General features: G+C 44.6%; 1 protein-coding gene across 1 annotated transcript in view; it reads left to right on the top strand.

Moving 5' to 3' along the window:
- Positions 1–4,832: 4,832 nt before the first annotated feature.
- Positions 4,833–20,824, top strand: part of LOC126996790 (V-type proton ATPase catalytic subunit A-like) — a 39,542-nt gene continuing 23,550 nt past the window's right edge. The window contains exons 1-4 of the mRNA XM_050857654.1: positions 4,833–4,935; positions 12,695–12,788; positions 15,331–15,443; positions 15,992–16,222. Of these exons, the coding sequence (XP_050713611.1) occupies positions 4,933–4,935; positions 12,695–12,788; positions 15,331–15,443; positions 15,992–16,222 (441 nt within the window). The 5' untranslated portion in view covers positions 4,833–4,932. The remainder of the gene's footprint in view (positions 4,936–12,694; positions 12,789–15,330; positions 15,444–15,991; positions 16,223–20,824) is intronic.

The following is a 20,824-nucleotide window of genomic DNA, read 5'->3' as shown; positions in this document are numbered from 1 at the left end:
TGGCTAGGCGTACTCGAAGATGTTCATACTTGGCCAGTTCAAGTATCTCTCGGCTGACGTTGTATGTCGTGACTGCTGATAACTTCTGCTTTGCATCAACGACTTGACAGAACATACAGTTTTCCCATTCCATGTCAAAAATTATCAATTCATGATCATACATTGCAATATTAGACACCAATGCAATATTTTAACAGCCGCCATTTTGAACTTTTGTCAACCATATTAATTTTTGGGCGCCAAAATGATTTCTGGTGAACCCAACGAAGTATTCATTGGAATTCTCGACTATGAAAACCCAGGTGTAGACTCCAAAATCAAGATCCTTGGTAACTTAGAACCAAAGATATCGGCAGTACAATACTTTGATGGTGGCCATTTTGGATTTTTTTGACAACCGTAGTAGAAATATGAATTCTAGCAGTACAGAAAAGTTTGACGAACCCAATGATGTGTTCATCGGATTCCTTGACCATCAAAACATGGGTATAGACACCAAGATCATATTCCTATGTTGCTTAGAACCCGAGATATTTGCGGCACAACATTTTGACGTCGGCCATTTTGAATTTTGCAATTTTGAGCATGAAGGAGGCATTTGCCAGCTTGGCAAACACCATATTCGGATTCAGCATACCCATATCATGGTAAAACCGTTGTTTGTTTGCTTTTCCCCAAAAATGCCTACAGGGTTCTGCTTTGGGGAAAAGTGGCCTAGTCTACTGTGCCCCAACCCACCTAGTGGGAAGGGGCGTTTTCTATCTATACATGTGCGTACATCGGCGTGGGTGTGTGCGTGTGTATGTATTTAGGTACATGCACATGTGCGCGCGGCGTGCCGTATACGCACATGTATGGCCACAGCCAACACTGCGACGGGCCGTCGCATAAGACAAGGGCCCGTTCCCCCATTAGGGGGTAAATCTTTGATACTGATACTTCCCGGGCAAGTGGAACGCCAGCACTCCGTGGGCGAGCAGCCGGGTGGCCCTTCTGCGGCGGCGAGGTTGACCAGCGTGGTCATCCTCGCTTTGGGCCCCCGTTGCAGTCAAGTCGACTGGTCGGCTGCTCGCCCGTGTACCGCCACGGGCTGCTTCTGGGCGCCTGCCCGGAGGGCCCGTGCCTCCGTCGCTGCTCGCCGGCTGTTACCCGTGGCTATGGCGGCGGCGGAGGCGTCCCTACATCCGCCGGGACTTGAATTGCCCGCCCCCCCTTACATGGCCGCCTTTGAGCAAAGGCCCTGTCCTTCTATTAAGGGGGTAAATCTTTACTGAACTAACTTCCCGGGCATCATTTCGCCCGCTCAACTCACTGGTGCTTACAGGTCTGGCGGTTAACTCTCTGCAACGCATCCACCCACTCACCACCCACACACACACACTCCATATACCTACACGAACTCGTGTATCTATCCCGAGGTGTTCTTTTAGCTGTTAACCTCAGTATTCCTCTTCTTTCCGTGGTAGGGGTTGTAGGAGGGAGCCCCCTTAATTAAGCGTTCTTGGAGCCTTACGGGGGGGGTAGGAACGGGGAGTCGAGCCCCCCTAAAAATTTCCTTCTTTGTCCCCTATTGCGGGAAGTACCTTGGGAGTATATAGGCCAGTAATCTGTGGTTCATCTCTAGGGTAAGAAGTGTTAGTAAAATAGGAGGCTGTGTGTTTGTCGTTTTCGACGTATTATTCTCGCCGTGTACGGGCCTCCTCGGAAGTGTAAGGTTTTCCCCTCCCTGAGTTTTCCTATATCTTATGTACCTGGCCTTACACTAGATGTACACCCGCGCAAGGGTAAGGTTTTTCGTAGAGAGATCTCAGCCATGTTCTGACTACCATTGTGAGAGGAGAAACTAGAACTCAGTCGTGTGTCCATTCGCCCACTTGTCAGTTTCCGGGAAAATCGTGCCTTCAATTAACTGTTAACTGTAAACCGCGTCATCAGTTATGACTATGTGTACCTCCTAAACTAAGTACTACAGGAATAAATGTGCCAAGCCTTGTCTTTATTTTTTCTCTTTTCCCCGTCGTGAGTTTTGTCCGGACGGTTGTGTAAGTTAAACTAACCATTTACCGCCCCGAGTCTGCCCCGCTCTCCACGCTTACCCTATCCAAGGGATCAGAGTCTCGCTCTGGATCACTTTAACCCCTAATTAAGTCTTTAGTCTTGTTATATACATATATTTTAAGGTTCCCAGTGAGCTACCGGTGACATAGTTCATCGGTAGATCTCTGGGTGGTGGCAGCAAAACTACCCCCGGGGTGAGTCCCCCTTGTTTTTCCCCAGATACCCATTAGTTGAATTTTCTTTTAACATCATATAGTGCCCCGAATTTCCGGGCACGACAAGACTAACAGCTCAGAGGATCGAGGAGGATCCTGAAAAACTGCCTCGCGATATTTCTTCCGAATACTCTAATCGAGGTCGAAGAGGAAATAAGCTTTGGAGTGGCCAGCCTTTTCCAGGACAATTAAGGCCGCAGAACCCAGCGACAATTTGTGTTAGTTGAGCTGGAGCTAGAGGAGAGGAAGAATTTATGAAGTAAGGTGAATAATATTGGCCAGTAGCCAAAACTAAAAGGCTTGCTCGATTTGTTAAATTCAAGATCCCTCTGAGTCCCTTCAATATGCGGCGAGCAGAGCAAACACAAGGTGCTGAGATAGTAGTTCCTTTATAGTGATCGACAGTCTACTGTGCAAGTTCATTTCCCCAAGCTTTTCCAGCATTTACAATCACAGGATGATACTGAACACTGCATGAAACTTGGCGTGTTGTGCAGCAGAGAAATGCTGGAATCCAATAAAGACAAATGTAGTCCACATATTTGTGGGACAGGAGGTTGGTAAAGTGTTTTAGTTAATTACTCTATAAATATTTCATTTCAGATTAGCATTCTTCAGTTTAACTTAATTTTGTTACTGAAAATATGGTGTTTGCATCACCCCGCGCACTGTTCCGGCCACTCCCAGCACGTGGTACGTCCGATCAAGAGGTACCTTTCGGAAAAGCTCATATAAGATAAATTAAGGACTTCTTACATTATTAGTAAAAATCGTCATGCCTGAGCTTTAATTACCTCTCTATCAGGGCTCCTCAAGTCTCTTTCCTGGGGACTCTAGGCCCAACAACAGTCAGTCCAGGAAATACACCTGCAAGAAAACATCGCCAGGATCTTCGATCATGTTATTTAATTAGCCTATATTTTCTACTCCTACGTGTAGGGGAGAGCGGTGATGATTCGGCCACTTTTTAGAAAGATATTTTTAGAAAATTAAGTTTAAGAATTAGTGTAATTTTGTTGATCTCAAAATGTTCCTCCATCATTTGGCTCTTTAGGCTGCTAATATGACACTCGTAGCTATTTCCAGTTTTCAGATGTAGATGATGAAAGACAAGTTTCTAAATCGTCCGAACCATCCCAACCAGTGGGGATGGTTCGGCCAGGGAGGCGGGATGGTACGGATCGACACTCATAATATTCTCCATAATATTAATATAACTTAAGTTTCATTGGCTAATAAACAAGATTATATCTACTACAAAACATTTGCAAAGGACAAAAGTATCCTCTCAGTGTTTATAGGGGAAAAAAATAAAAGGAGAACTACAAGAAATAGCTCAAAAAATTTGGTATTATGGCTTCCTGCTTTTCTCACAAGCATAATATCTGATTATAAATCAACCAAATTATCCTTTTTATAACCGTTGTAACACCTGTAGTGTTTGAATTGATATAAATTTTATAAAAATCATGAAAAAATCAACCGTCCGAAAAGTCACGACTCTATAAAAACAAATGTGTGGTCACATTCCTTTTCCAGCACGAGAGCTGGCTGATAAATACTTTACGTTTCGCTAATTGCCATGTTTTTGAAGTGAGAGCTTACGATACACTCTGAAAATATTACTTAAGAGATGCAAAAAAACATAAAATCGGAACAGAACAGCTCTGAGGGCGTGGTTGCCCCTTCGTGGGCCAAGGCAACAAAGTTTTGCACATTCACACAAAATCTTGCGGCACGATCACTCCCATACACTTTACAATAATTAAGTGGTATGGCCGGACCATCCCACTGTCCGAATCATCACATATCTCTCCCACACATTTTAAGTTGTCTAACTGGACCTTTGCTCATGATAGTTGAGTAACCCCGACCTATAGTATATTGTAGTACCTATACAAATTCGCATCACACCCGTCCCACCCTGCCTTGGTGATGACGTAGGATTACTGCATGCCCATACATGCATTGCTTCAAGATTTGCTTGGCATCACCATCTGATAGTGACAGACTCAGCCCGTCGTCTGCATAAAATAAAGTGTTCGTTGTGAAGTGCTCGTCTTCAGAGTCTGTGTTGAGTGCAATGAGTTTTTTTTATGTATGCTATCCAGTCATCCTTCTCCAGTGACGTCAGGATTGTGCACCGACGGCCATCTTTCTACTCCGACTGATGAAGGTTTAGTTACGATAATGAAATTTACACTTTGGCTCACCAGAAATACTATAAAGATGGGGGAATCTATGTGACAATCAATAAACAGACCCATACGGACTTAAATACGGGTGAAATGAGTCTCAAGTGATATGTCACGAGGCTTTCATGGCGCCTCTACTCCATACATAGAGACACGTGCTGCTCCTCATGTGATTTGATGACATCACGGAGAATCGATGACGTCACAGGCCTATTTTTCTCCTCAAATAGCCTTTTTTGAAACGCCAAAAAATCACATAGGCCTCAAAATCGTCACGGAAGGTCTGGAAAATACAAACCAGGTCTCAAGAAATAGAAATAAAGGAGAATAAAGGTTTGTGTACATGCCCCGCTCCCCCCGCCCCCCGCCCCACACAGGCTCCCGTCACAAGGCAGATCGAAGAGCGGCTGTCACCTACACATTTTTCCATTTTCCGAGAGAACTCCGCGCCAACACCCGACGCCATGGTAATGTATTGGAGGCACGGGCACGGCCTTCATTGCGTTCAGGGTTCCGCCGCGGCCTGGCTGTAATAAGGGAAATATGGAGGGTTTTGTGTGAGGGGGACGGGCTGGGAGGCAAACAGCTGATCCTTCCCTTAGACCTACCAATAAGACCTTAAAGCAAGACCCGCGGGGTGTGCCTGTGGCCGCCGCCCGCCGCCAGGCTCACCAGTGTGTTGTGTTCGTCATGTCATGAAGGCTGCTGTGGATGTAACCGTGTGTGCTAGGAGGGAGTCCGTGCATCCACGACTGTGAAAGTGTGTCTTGTTTGGGTGTTTTGTCACATCCCTGTTTGTATGGTCATGTTTCTAGGGTCACGCCGCCACCAGGGTCATGAAACTGCAGATAATATTGCCGAGAGGGCAGCCACCCCTTGCCAAATCTATACTTACACTACGTATTCTTTTTTGGTCCCTGAATGCAGTGAAGTAACAAATAACTACCAGAAAAGAGAAGGGGGGTTGTGGGGACGGAGACTCCTTATTAAGGGGGTCGAGAGGATCAAAGGCCCCCCCCCCCCCCCTATTAGGTAGGTTATGTTAGTTTAAATTTATTAAGCACGCGGTGTGGCTGGTGGAAATATGTGGCACGGGACGGGGCAGGGCGGCGGCAGGAGTAGTCCACTACACAGGTCGGTGGTAATGGGTGGCAGCAGGGGTGGTTCACTACGTGGGTCGGAGGTAACAAGGCAGGGCAGGGTGGCAGCAGGGGTGGCTCACTATGTAGGTTGGAGGTAACAAGACAGGGCAGGGTGGCAGCAGGGGTGGTTCACTATGTGGGTCGGAGGTAACAAGGCAGGGCAGGGTGGCAGCAGGGGTGGTTCACTATGTGGGTCGGAGGTAACAAGACAGGGCAGGGTGGTCCACTACACGGGTCGGTGGTAATGGGTGGCAGCAGGGAAGGTCCACTTCACAGGTGGCAGTGAGCGGCGGCGAGTGCACAACAGGCAGTAAAGGTCAGTCATTAGGTGATTTCCGAAAAAAAATAGTCTCCATAACGAAAAGCATCATATTTTATCTAGAGATAAGCAGTCAGTGTCTCAAAATTAGTAGGCTACCCTCTCCTCAATAATCCCCGAACACAGCCCTCAGATGTGTCCGCCTCTCACATCAACTATTTCCCAAGGCCTACTTTCTTGTTGAAAGTTCAGAAGTTGTGTAAAACTATCACCAGCATCACCAAACACTCCATGAAAACCCCGGCAACTTGTACCGAGAGGCTTTTCAAACAGGTGAACTGAGGCGCCGAGACGTTTGAAAATAGGTGCCTCTGTGTGCCCCCCACATAGCACACCCCCCTCTCCTCAGCCGGGGTGTTCCTGCAGCCCCACATTTGGCACCAGGACCTCCTGGGTTTCCCATGCTTAGATCACTGTGTGGGTCATGAGACACACTGGAAGTTAATCCAGACCTGGCAAAGGGTTCTACCGGCACTGGGGATCAAACCCATGACCGGCTAGACGGAAAAACTACTTAACCAGTTGGCAAAAGGCTTTCCGCATCATTTTTTTTTTGTTTTACAATAAAGGAAGCAGCTTAACCCTTTATTTGCTAAGTGCTCGCAACGAGACTATCCCCTCAGGCGCGCTTGGGCACCCCAGCGGGGAAAGGGATCTTTAACCGCTGTATCTCAAAAACTATTCATCACAGCTACAAAACAAAAACACCATTGGAAAGAGGAAGCCAAGATCTATAAGATTTGGTTATGTAAGCCTCTCCTGCGAACGTACAGGCATGTTCAGGGGGTGTTTTTTGCTGTGAGTGCGACTGGTGCTCGCAGTGAGCACGCTCTTTTAACCTCTGTATCTCAAAAACTTCATCACAGCTAAAAAAAACAACACCATTGGAAAGAAGAGGCCAAAATCTATACGATTTGGTAATGTAAGCTTCTCCTGTGAATGTACAGGCACGTTCAGGGGGTGTTGTCTGTGAAGATGTACATTTATACGTGCGCGACGGTCAGCCGTAAGGCAACTACTGACTAGATCTCTTGATGATGGGGTGCTGGCAGGGCAGTATTGCCAACTGCAAAATTTACAACTATTTGGTCAAAATATCAGTCATGTGATAGGTGAAGCTATGCAAAAATATCGCTATATTGGTCAACAACATCCACCAGTTGCTCGTTCGTAGATTTTCCATGCTGGGCTGATATGATTTTTCACCAAATTTAGTGAAGAACCCACTCAATTGGCAATCCTGTGTTGTGAGAAATATTGTTGAAACACTCATTCGTGAGAGATTTGAGTGCGGCTGGAGCTCGCAGCGAGTGTTTAGCACCACCAGCAAATATGCCTAACGCTCGCTGTGAGCGTTTAGCAATGAAAGGGTTAACCCCTTTGCGCCGGATGTTCCAAAAGCCCGCCTGGCTGATATACGGCGTGTTCGGCCGCGCGCGGTAGCGCGCGGGAATCCTGAGCCGGCATGTATCTGCTTGTCGCCTCTGTATATTATGCTGCTAATTTTCAGTCAACATGTCACGGTCACGTCAAAAGGCAAGGAGTGGTGGTGTTGGCACCTTGGTGTCTGGGAGAGAGAGAGAGAGAGAGAGAGAGAGAGAGAGAGGTGGGCGAGACGTGATGGTGTCGGCGCCTTGGTGTCTGAGAGAGAGAGAGAGAGAGACAGCCAATGAGACTTCCTAATTTTAGACACAAGGCGGGAAGAAGGCGGTGCATACTGTAGCTCATTTTTTGTGATTGGTGGGAGGAGCAATAGGATTTCAAGGACAGCATACGGCGTCTTTACTTAGTAACCAACACAAAGTACGGGACAACTCAATAGAAGAAGAAACAGAATAGAAATATGACGCCTACGTAGGCGTCATCGTATTGAAGGGGTTAAGGGAAAGTGCCGCCTAGTATTAGTGGAGGGTACATTCATTTTATTTCAATTGTTCTAAGGTATTTTTTTCCTTGAAGACTTAGGTAAGTCATGTATCAGCATAATAGCTTTCTTTCTTCTGTACGAAAAAAAATTACAAATGAAATTTATTACTTGTAATAAAAGCAGAGCTAAAAATGTTAATGAGGGCCAGCATGTTCACTCAATATGTACGATATTGGGTAGTTTTACTCATGGCACCACTAGTTAAAAATTGTCCGATCAAATTTTTAATATGTCTGACTGTTCCTGCGCAATTTTTTTTTTACCAAAATCGCCATTTGATGTGTCCCATAATTCTACCACTTTTTTTACCTTCAATAAATCTTATCAGCAGTGTTTTTATGTTTATAAAAAAAACCTGATGGACAATTTTTTTACCATCCACTCGTCTTTCAGCTGATGTTTGAGTTTTTTATTTTCTTCACAACTAACGGAGTTATTATTCTCCAAAGTATAAACAATGCACTTTTGAGATATGTGCTACTTTGTGTGTAAATGCAGTTAGCGTACAAAGTTATGATTTTTGGAGGATCTTACAGTGGTAAAATACAACTTAGATACCTATGCAGTTATATTTATGAATGACAATGAATGATATAAAAAAAATTAATCATAATTGGCACCAGTGTGTGTGTGTGTACACTAAAAATCTCCTGGGCTGTAGTGTTTTGTGGATACCTCCTGTTACTTCTTCATCACTTTTTTCTCTTTTGGCCTTCTTTTCTTTTCCTAGGTGTCCAAACTTGCCAAAGTACAAGTACAAATGTACCTCTGAGAAGCGCTCACGACGCACTAAGTAACTGATTGACTGATTTACTCAACCACACTCTCCGAGGCTTGCTGGTTGCCACTAGAATTTTGCCAGATGAATGATGACATGCTTTTTGTAAAAGAAGTGGAAATTTTGGACAAAAGAAGGCAAAATGTAACCTATACGAGTATTCTACAGAAAACGGAGGTTTCTGCAGGGAGGGGACCACGAAGTTAGTAATACATATCAAATTATTTGAAAGGGAAAAAATTATCATACAGCTGCCAAACTTTCACAGGGAATGTGTGACATGCTCAGCTATTTTTTGGAGTAATTTTTAAAATTTGGCTGAAATAGTGATAAATACCCATTTTTGGCACTGCCTCCCCTTAAGGGAAAAATAAAAGCCTGCTAATTACTGCCCCTATAATAAAGATTGGCCACAAGAGAAGTCAGTATCGTGTGGGGAGGTGTCTCAATGCTCTCCTCTTAAAAGGTTGGTCACTACATATGTATCCACGGACATACAACTGGGTGGCGGGGAAGGCTGTGACCCGGGAACTGTAGCCCAAAGCGTGTATCCTCAGATGTGTTCGACTCTCATGACAAATATTTCCAAAGGTCACAAAGGAGACTAGTTGGGTTCCAGTGAGTGTCTTTCACATTCATGGTGCAGAGGCTTTGTCAAACTAGCACCAGGCTCATAAAACTACCCTTGGAAGTACTAGCTTAACCTCTACAAAAGTCCTAGTAAATGTGGTCATGTAAGCCTGGAAATGTTTGAAAGTATGGCCCTAAAGCCACACATTCCACTCGTGCGGTCCGGCTAAAATGAAGCAATTATATGCAATGTTTTTGGGGAGGTCAAAAGTCTTGTAAATAAAATCAAGACGTGTTGGCGCCCCTTTGATTGGCAGCGTAGACTCCTGGTCCTTCTGGCAGAATGTTACGGGAAATAAGTTGCTGTCTGTAGGTTATTCAATCAGTTAGCCAGTGAGGGCATACAGTGGGGTACATGTTGCCTCGCCCACCCGATGGCAGTGAGGGTGGTGGTGAGGCAGTGAGGGTGGTGGTGGTGTAGCTGTGGGCAATGCAAAGTATGAGGCTTGAAATGTGTATTGGGAAGCTACTCTCGGGTGACTGAGTAAGGAGTTGCATCCGGCGCATTCAAATTACTGTTGAATAGAAGTTTAATTGAACTATTCCCTGCATGTATCACTACAGTTAAAAGTTAAAATCAACCACTGAGCAGTTGTGTTCCTCTTGCCCCGAGCCAGTGAAGGTTGAGGAGGGGCAGCACGTGGTGAGAGCCTGACGCCCTTTGTTTTGAAATGATGCAGTCCAGACTTGCGCAACATTCCTCACTATAAACCAGGTCTTCGTCTGACGCACAAAGCATCCAGACGCTTGAGGAGAGGTGCCATACATCCAGGATTTTGGTTTGATTTGTGGGTGTATGTCCGTATCCCTGGATGAAAAAGAGAGAGTTCTATTTACCCGATATCCAGAATATAGAGGTTTGATTTATAGTGTCTGTGCTGTATTGCAAATTACTTTGATTGTATTTGCTAGTGTATAGGACGCAGCACCGCAAATCGCAACTTATCCGAAAAGAAGATATTTTTATTTATTTATTTATTTATTTATTTTTTAATACTATGAACCATCATATATTTGTTTCAAGTGATTCTTTAGTAGTTTGGTGGGGGGAAATATATTCTTTGTGACACATTTATACATTAAGTACTGGAATCAAGTACTGCTCAGCTTCCCTCTTTCCATGTTCTTTGGTTCAGTCTGTGGCCTGCACCTTGAATTGGATATCGCAGTGCCTTCCTTGCTCTTTGGCCACATGATTGAACTTGGCAGACAATTTACAGTAACAAAATATAAAGAAATACCCTAACACAACCCTACCCTGCCTCCGAGCTGTTTGGCGAGTAGTGTGCAGTCTCAGTCTTGGTCTTGCCATTATTGTGTTACGGTGTTGGGTTGCAATCCATTTAGTTGAGGTGCAGATATGTTAGTTTAGAAATTGTTGTGAACTATTTGACTGGCGATAGACTGATATTTTCACCAAGTTTTTCTAATCAGTCAACTTAGAAGAGGGAGAAGGAGAGTAGTGGAAATTAGCAGGATGAGAGCATGATGTTAGGGTAGAAAGAGGAGCTAGAGGAAGGCTTAGAGAAGGGAGAGGGGGAAGTGGAGATGTACAGGGATGAAAACAGAGTAGAAAGAGGACTTAGAGGAAGGCTTAGAGAAGGGAGAGGGGGAAGTGGAGATGTACAGGGATGAAAACAGAGTAGAAAGAGGACTTAGAGGAAGGCTTAGAGAAGGGAGAGGGGGAAGTGGAGATGTACAGGGATGAAAACAGAGTAGAAAGAGGACTTAGAGGAAGGCTTAGAGAAGGGAGAGGGGGAAGTGGAGATGTACAGGGATGAAAACAGAGTAGAAAGAGGAGCTAGAGGAAGGCTTAGAGAAGGGAGAGGGGGAAGTGGAGATGTACAGGGATGAAAACAGAGTAGAAAGAGGACTTAGAGGAAGGCTTAGAGAAGGGAGAGGGGGAAGTGGAGATGTACAGGGATGAAAACAGAGTAGAAAGAGGACTTAGAGGAAGGCTTAGAGAAGGGAGAGGGGGAAGTGGAGATGTACAGGGATGAAAACAGAGTAGAAAGAGGACATAGAGGAAGGCTTAGAGAAGGGAGAGGGGGAAGTGGAGATGTACAGGGATGAAAACAGAGTAGAAAGAGGACATAGAGGAAGGCTTAGAGAAGGGAGAGGGGGAAGTGGAGATGTACAGGGATGAAAACAGAGTAGAAAGAGGACTTAGAGGAAGGCTTAGAGAAGGGAGAGGGGGAAGTGGAGATGTACAGGGATGAAAACAGAGTAGAAAGAGGACTTAGAGGAAGGCTTAGAGAAGGGAGAGGGGGAAGTGGAGATGTACAGGGATGAAAACAGAGTAGAAAGAGGACTTAGAGGAAGGCTTAGAGAAGGGAGAGGAGGAACTGGAGATGTACAGGGATGAAAACAGAGTAGAAAGAGGACATAGAGGAAGGCTTAGAGAAGGGAGAGGGGGAAGTGGAGATGTACAGGGATGAAAACAGAGTAGAAAGAGGACATAGAGGAAGGCTTAGAGAAGGGAGAGAGAGGAGGGTGAAGGGGAAGGAAAAAAGGACATGTTAACAAGGAGGAGGGAGAGATAAAGTGTCGGAAATATGCAAGAATGAAACCATGAAGTTGGAAGAGAAAGAGATGATCAAGGAAAACTAATGGAAGAGAGAGAGATGGAAGGAGGAAGAAGGGAGAACAAAAGAGGAGGGAGAAAGGGAGTGGAGGACATATGCAGAGTAGAAAGAGGGGATAGAGGAAGTTTTAGAGATAGGAAAGAGAGAGAGGAGGGAGAAGGGCATAGAAGCAGGGAGAAGTGAATGGAGATAGAGTGCAAGAATGAGTGTGAAATTTGATCCCCTGGTGTGTTTCTTTTTGCCAGGCCACAGAGTTTAAGCACAAAAGCAAGTCAACCCTGTCTATCCAAGCCTAGCTACTCTGTTCTTTCACAGTCCAACAACTTCCATTTCTCGTCTAACCCTGCAGTCCTTACTTCTACTTTTCTTTCTTTTCCTGATCAAACAACTTTCCCCTTTCTCTTTTTTCCAGTGCCAAGAAAAGAGAAAGAAAATAAACTTCATCTCAGTGTAACTTCACCTGATGTCCCCTAACCCTCACCTTCCTTTCTTAAACAACTTTCCCCCTTCTGTTTTCAGTGCCATAAAAGAAAAGAGAAAAAAATAACAAACAAAGTCGACGAAACTGCTCCTGACGTCCCCTAACCCTCACCTTCCTTTCCTAATCATAATCTTAACAACTTCCTCCATTCTGTCTAACCTTACTTTAACTCTTCATTACTCTCCTGATCAAACACCTTCCCCCATGCTGTCTTTTCAGTGCCCCCCCCCCGAAAAAAAAAATAACAAACATAACACAACTACACCCAATGTCCCCTAACCCTCACCTTCCTTTCCTAAACATAAACTCAACAAAACTACACCTGACGTCACCTAACCCTCACCTTCTCTTCCTTCCATTGCAGGCAGGAGGGATGGATTTAGCGAGCAAGCTGCCGAAGCTGAGGGACGCCGAGCAGGAGAGTTCCCTGGGCAGTGTGTGGGGCGTGTCAGGGCCTGGTAAGTGATGCTTGTTGGTGCATTGGTGCAGGAAGGGAAGGCATGAACAGGGAGGGCTGCAGACTTCTTCAACGGGAGTTACTGAAGACATTAGGACATCAGAGCTAAGTAGATGGGCAGATTGAGCACACAGCAACCATGACTTAGTAGCTGCTGCGTTAAGGTGAGCGTCCGGGTTGCAGGTTGACAAAAAAATCTTTGAGTATGTCTCCAAAGGTTTTAGGTCAAATTCCCTATGGTTCCTTAGTTATTAGTGGTTCCCCCCCCCCCCTATACCGATTCAACATGTTTTGTTATTTGTAGAAAGTTATACTAAAACGTTTATATAAGAAAACCCCCAGCAAAGTTAGCATACATCTGTTGATTTCTAAGAAAGTCTTGCAACCCCAGCTGAGTGCGAGAGCGCGGGCCGATGGCTGGGAACGGTACACACTACACAATGAAATAAGTGCCTGTGTAGCTCTGAAAGGGAACTGATGCTGCCCGCCTTTCACTTGCCGATATTCGATACCACTACACCGCATGTTATTTATCCACTGTATCCTGCTTTTTGCCTGCTGTCTGCCATGGGACGGGTGTCCAAAAATATCAAGCAGAGGAGGGATGCCTGGAAGAAGAGCAAGGATGCAAAAAGACAGCGTTTGAACCTGACACCACCACCACCTCATGCTCCTGCAACTCTGATACCCCTCGCTTGACGAGATAATACCTTGCCTTTAGGAAGGGCAGGGGGAGGGGGACTAGGAGCTTGATATGCTTGGAAATACATCTGAATGTATTATCAGATTGTAGATCATAAAAAAACACATAGTTTACCTGAAACCACTTCCCAGTGTGTTATAACAGGTGTGAGATTGATTGATAAACTTTATCGGCCCGTATCTCAAAATGTAATTTATTCACCTTCTAAAATCTATTTTGGAGCCAGTTTTAGCTTGATTTCAATGAAACAAAAACTAAAAGTCAGAGGAATGTTTTTTCATCCGATGTCTGTCGCTATTTTTTTTATATATGTGAACAGTAATTTTGTATTAACCCTTTCATTGCTAAACGCTTGCAGCGAGCATTAGCCGTATTTGCTGGTGGTGCTAAACGCTCGCTGTGAGCTCCACCCGCACTCAAATCTCCCGCGTATGAGTGTTTTCCAACACTAATTCCCACAACACAGGATTACCAATTGAGTGGGTCCTTCACTAAATTTGGTGGGAAATCATGTCAGCTCAGCGCGGAAAATATACGGACGAGCAACTGGCGGATGTTGTTGACCAATATAGCGACATTTTTGCATAGCTTCACCTATCACATGACTGATATTTTGACCAAATAGTTGTAAACTTTGCAGTTGGCAATACTGCCCTGCCAGCACCCCATCATCAAGAGATCTACAGTAGTTGCCTTACGGCTGACCGTCGCGCACATATAAATATACGTCTTCACAGGCAACACCCCCTGAACGTGCCTGTACTTTCGCAGGAGAGGCTTACATTACCGAACCGTATAGATCTTGGCCTCCTCTTTCCAATGGTGTTTTTGTTTTTTAGCTGTGATGAATAGTTTTTGAGATACAGAGGTTAAAAGAGCGAGCACGAGCGTCACTTGTTGGTGGTGCTAAAAGCTCGCTGCGAGTGCCAGTCGCACTCACAGCAAAAAAAACACCCTGAACATGCCTGTACATTCGCTGGAGAGGCTTACATAACCGAATCTTATAGATCTTGGCCTCCTCTTTCCAATGGTGTTTATGTTTTGTAGCTTTGATGAATAGTTTTTGAGATACAGCGGTTAAAAAGAGATCCCCTTCCGCCTCTGGGGTGCCTGAGCGTGCCTGAGGGGATAGTCTCGTTGTGAGTGCTTAGCAATGAAAGGGTTAATGTTTTCTTGGTCAAAAAAGCGAAAAAAAAATCCAAAAAAAGAATAAAAAATAAAAAAATAAACCTAATGACAGAGAAACACTGCACATCATAACGTGTCTTAGCCATAAAAAAATGAAAGTTGTGGGGCCAATAATAATGCCAGAATAACACTCGTAAGTTTCGGAAGGGGCTGTTGGGGGCTAGAATGAGCTGAATGTCTAAAATTGATCTACTTGTTGTCAATACTTCATAACATAAAAATCAGAGTGATACACGGATATTTACCAGAGATATGGCAACACCGTTCCTACCTGGACTCTCGCCTTAATGATAGAAAATAAGAAAGTAGGGGATAGATGTCTGGAAGGTTGCATTGAATTATGTGAGTGCATTCAGGACTTAAGGTAATGATGGACACTAAGGATGGTATTCTAAGACACTTCCGCCTCTCACGTCAACTATTCCCAGAGGCCAAAAAGGGAATCAATCAGGTTATCATGTGTGTTTTTTTAGGTTCCTGGTACAGAAGAAGGGTCAGATTACCACTACGGTCACAAAAGTACCTCGGGAAATACCCCAAACTCCTATGAAAGCCTTGTTGAATGTGCCTACTTGGGTGCTGAAATGTTTAATTAGAATATGACACTAAATTCCTTCTGCCGACCCCATCACCAGCCTCGTCTCCCCCACAGTGGTGACGGCCAAGAACATGAGCGGGTCTGCCATGTACGAGCTGGTGCGTGTGGGCCATCAGGAGCTGGTGGGAGAGATCATCCGTCTGGAGGGTGACATGGCGACCATCCAGGTACTGACTAGAAGTGATAGGTTTTCCAGTGGTGGACAGGGAAAGACAGCAAACCACAGTCTAGTTCACCCCCTTGTTTAGCATCTATTTACATTCATCCATTATTGTTTCTTCCTTTTCCTGGAGCTCAACTTTCCCTATTCTTTTTGTAGAGGAAGAATCGGTGTTAGTAGTAATAGGTTTTATGGTGGTGTGGTTGAGGGAAACACAGCCAACCACAGTCCAGTTCACCGCCTTGTTTAGCATCTTTCAATGTTCTTCCTTTACGATTTCTTTCTTGTCCTGGAGCCCAACTTCCCCATTCTTTGTGTGGGTAAAATTGGCACCAGTGATAAGGTTTCAGGTTGTGTGCATACGGTAAAGCAGTGCACCACAGTCTACGCACCCCCTTGTTTAGTGTGTCTGTTCATCCCTTATTGATTCTTCCTTTCCTGGAGAACAACTTCCCATTCTTTGTGTGGGTAGAATTGACACCAGTGATAAAGTTTTGGGTTGTGTGCATATGGCAGCGTACCACAGTCTGGCTCACCCCATCACCACCTCCACAGGTTTACGAGGACACATCCGGAGTGACCGTGGGGGACCCCGTGTTGAAGACCGGCAAGCCCCTCTCGGTGGAGCTGGGCCCGGGCATCATGGGGAACATTTACGACGGGATCCAGCGCCCACTCCAGGAGATTGGCGAACTCACGCAGTCCATCTACATCCCCAAGGGCATCTCCACCCCCGCCCTCTCCCGCTCCAGGACCTGGGACTTCCAGCCAGATCGAGCTGTCAAGGTGCATTGTGTAACTGTTGCTCCATAATTATAAGTCCCAAGCATTTTTTTTTTATTTATTTATTTTTTTTTTTTACACCTTTCAAATTTTATTATATGGCATTTTTTGGCATTGAGTTCCATCCACTGTTTCTGACTCCATTCATACAGCTTTATCTTTCCTGTGATTCCTTACGTGAGTTCTCTTTCTCTATTGTTCTTTGTTCAGTATCCACAAAAATTATCTGAACGCCAGGACAGTCAACAAAGTCTCATACAAACATTGAGAAAAGGATAGAAAAAAAATGTTAAAAACATAATGTATAATTCATGTGTTTCATCTGTGTTTAGTGTTTTCTCCCTTTGCATTCAAGATAGCCTGGATCCTCTTGGGCACAGAAAAAAAGGGCTGTCTCCAGTATTCTTTGTCTATGTCCATCACCCACACTCTCTTGACTTCAATGAGGGTAGGAATGCTTGATGTATCCCTCCTTTGGAGCTTCATTTTTGCGATGTTCCATAATTTTTCAATTGGATTGAGGTCAGAGGAATCCAGAAGTTTCATGTCCTTGGAAGCAATCCATTCCTTTGTTCTCCGGGCACTGTGGCACGGGGGATTGTTTTACATGGAGACCTTGCAGCCTGTGATCTCCATTTGTGGCATCAAATGGTTTTCAAGGATCTCATTGTATTTGCGTTCATTTTATCACCTGGCTTCCAAAAATTTATGCCACCATGCCCCTTGGCACTGAAGCATAACCATGCCATCACTCCGGAAGGATGCTTCAGTGTCTTGCCTGTCACTCCCTCGCTGGTGGCGCACAGTCATTGTGGCTGGAGAAGGTCTTAAATTCAGATTCGTCACCTTTGACCACTCCTCAGCAGTCCACTGTGCATAGCGTTTGCAAAAAGCAAGCCTTTTCACCTCCATAAGCTGGGTAAGAAGAGGTTTTGCAGGAGAACATCGAGCAGGTAAACCAAGGTCCTTCTGGAGCCAGTGTTGGATAGTGCGGAGACACATCTCCAACCACACATTCGTGTCTCATTCTCAATTCTCAGGCTGATGTGGAAGGGTTTTCTCTTTCCTCAAAAAATGATCAGTGGTCCTCGTGGTTTTACAAACTCTCAGTGGACTTAACCCTTTCCTTGCGCGTGGTGCGAACGCGACTATCCCCTCAGGCGCAGTCGGGCAGCCCAATGGGGGGTCTCTTTTAACCTCTGTATCTCAAAAACTATTCATCACAGCTAAAAACCAAAAACACCATTGGAAAGGGGAGGTTCAGATCTATAGGAGTCGGTTATGTATGCCTCTCTTGCGAACGTACATGCACATTCAGGGAGTGTTGAATGTTAACACTTACGTCTATGCGGGATGATCAGCCGTATTGAGGGAACTGCGGACATCTTTCCTTCAGATTCTGGCAAGGGAGTATTGCCAACTGCAATATTTACAACTATTTGGCCAAAGAATGAGTCAGGTGATAGGTAAAGCTATGCAAAAATGCTGCTATATTGGGCAAGAACATCCACCAGTTACTCATCCGTAGATTTGCTGTGCTGGGCTGATATGATTTTCCACCAAATATAGTGAAGAATCCACTCAATTGGCAATCCTGTGTTGTGAGAATTAGTGTTGGAACACACTCATACGCGGGAGATTTGAGTGAGGGTGGAGCTCGCAGCGAGCGTTTAGCGCCACCATCAAATACGCCTAACACTCGCTGTGAGCGTTTAGCAATGAAAAGGTTAAATCTATGGGGAATGCGTCCCTCCTTACAGCCTTCGTCCCGTATCACCCACAACATGACAGTCGACTAGGAGAGCTCCAACTGATGCTCAATCTTAGCATAGCTCTTCTCTGCCTTACTCATATGAAGAATAAGCATCTTTTCAGCAGCAGTAATGTTCTTCCCCATGCTGTGAGTCAGAAAGAAATGATAGGGTTCGAAGGTAAAATTATGCAAAATGGGGTAAATGTCTAGAGCGAATAGGTAGGACATCCATCCTTCAGATACCCGAAGGGAATGTGGGAATGCTATGCTTGAGAGGGGCCAAAAATATGGAAGAGACACACCATTCCGGCATCAAGACTATGACATGGTGGATGAAGGACGATACACTCAAGCATATGATTATGAATGAAATTACACTAGCGTTCGGATCATTTTTGCATGCACTGTAGTTCAGCATCGCCAGCAATGTTCTGTTAAAATACTCTGTTCCGATGTTATAATTTTCACAGCTTATTTAGGTAAACCAGAAACGTGAGTGATACACGCCTCTTGTTACCTGTCTCTCCCTTTTCCTCCTCTCTTCCTGGCTCTGGATGTTCTGTGTTGATAGAAAAAAATGTCTTGAGTCACTTCTAGCAGCCTGTTGTCCCAGTGGTTCTCAGCACTCCTTGCTGCCATACTTCTCACCGTAGAGTGCTGCTAAAATCTCCATGTAGTATTATGGTAAACTTTTACCATAATACTACATTGAAATTAAATGTTTTCCTCCTTGTGGTTCGTATTCAAATGAAGAACTTATTTACACCACAAGAAAGTTTTATGCATACACGATTGGTTGAAAAACTATTCTCGGTCAGTCTCCATGGATTTCTGATTTTCTGACCTTGTCCGTTATATCCGAAATCCGTTATAAGCTGGTCTGTTGTACCGAGAGTTTACTGTACTTACATTTATTAGGTTCGTTGGTATTATTATATGTACAGTCAAACCTCAGTTTGTGAGTGCCTTAGTTTACGAGCGTTTTGATTTACGAACAAAAAAAATCCAACAAAACATGTCTTGGTATACGAGCGTCCTAGTTCTTTTTCTTTCTTTCTTTCTTTCTTTTTTTTTTTTTTTCATTTGTCGCCGCCCCATGTGTCGGGACACAGGCTATATGGAGGCCGTCAGGGTCAAGCACGTGCATCCCTTCAAGGAGGGATGTCAAACCCTTGCTGGGTGACGGCTCACGAAGGGGGAGGAGAGGATGCCAATAGACCGCCTCTATTGGCTTACGTCAGCAGAGCCGACCAAGTCGGTCTTTCGATGATAACTGGTGTGTCTCTTTGTACAAGTGGAAGACATGAGCGTGGGTGATGAGAGTGCTTAAAGCAGAAATCAATGGGAATAGATTCTCAATTAGGGCTGCCACCTTGATGTAAAAAATATGGAGCGCAAAAACCCATCCTCCAATACAGAATGATTCTGTATTTTAAGGAATGGATGGCAACCCTAAAATTTCTCTGGCCTGCCATATCTGACAGCCGCTGCCGCTGCTGGTGAAGGCAAAAGGAAAGTGGGGAGAGACGTTACGAAGCATATTTTGCATGTGTTTCAGGATGGCTCTTGACAAATATAATTTTATGGGCTGGTTTTGTGGTTCACCAAAAAACGCACTCACTACAGTTCTAAAATACTGAATTTTATCTGCTTAACCATTCAGACAGGAAAATACGGAACAAATGGGGTTTCGTATTTTAAGGAAAAGGTGGCAAGTTTGCAGTGTCATCTCGCGATATATGGCCTTCTTGAACAACTCCCCATTCTTGAGACTGTTTTTCACCTCCTGTAATCCGCCAGAGTGCTCTATCTTGTGCATATGATTGGATGAACCAAAATTATTTCTCATTTTCTCATTGCGTTAATTTAGTCACAGTTACGGGATCTACAGTTCATTTGGAGTATTTCAGTAGCTACTTAGCGTTATTGCTTGTGACGGAGTTTCTTAAAACATCCTTTTTCTCTACAAAATATTGACAAATGTCATCGTTTCACTTTCTTGTTTCTAACAATGACTATGATGTTTTCATACCAGGAAGTTCTTACATATTCTACAGTGATACGTTACAATGGTCTGTGGTGCAACAGTAATCTTGTGAACTCTATATCCACCCCTCACCTGGCAGGGTTACCCATAGGAAGCTCAGGAAATGGTCATTGCCATAGGCCTATGGAGGTGCGGCCAACAAGACAGTGGCCGTACCCAGCCCCACCGCAGCTTGCGCAGGACCACAGATTCTTGGCAAGAATTGGGGGGAATTTTTTAAATCTGTTGCGCCAGAACAAGAAAGGCAAGAATTTCGCAAGATTTAGGGTTAATTCTTGCTCGGTCTAAGGTAATTCTTGACCGCCAGATGATGGCTCTAGTCTCAGTCCACATTGTAAACTTGTAGAAATAGCATCCGTGCGCTCATGTCATGTTTTCAGCACTACAGTGAGAGTTCTTTGTGCTTTAACAATGTCCTCCAGAAAGATGGGTAAAAGGGATGGTGCTGCAAAGAAGAAAACAGGAATGGTGGATACTATGCTTGCAACAGGAACGGGGGGCGAGGCTCGGCAGCTTGTATACCTTCCTGGACGTGACTGACTCCTGTTCACCCTCCATCTCAGACAACATGTCGGGTTCGCTTGACGATGGTGGTCGAACATAGTTCCGGTGCCTCAAGACTAGGAAAACTAGCTGCTAAACACTGGGGTGAAGCCTACACCTTGAGCGTATTTAACAGTTGTAGGAGTCTCCGTAACAATTGTAACACATTGGTTTGTGTTTCATATTATTTATCATTGCTATTTGTTAGTAGAATTACAGTAGAATCTCGAATCTTGATCATAATTGGGACTGAAAATACTGA

The sequence above is a fragment of the Eriocheir sinensis genome, chromosome 11 (genome assembly GCF_024679095.1).
Source record: "Eriocheir sinensis breed Jianghai 21 chromosome 11, ASM2467909v1, whole genome shotgun sequence".
In the NCBI taxonomy this organism is placed as follows: Eukaryota; Metazoa; Arthropoda; class Malacostraca; order Decapoda; family Varunidae; genus Eriocheir; species Eriocheir sinensis.
This window is presented reverse-complemented; position numbering and strand designations above follow the sequence as displayed.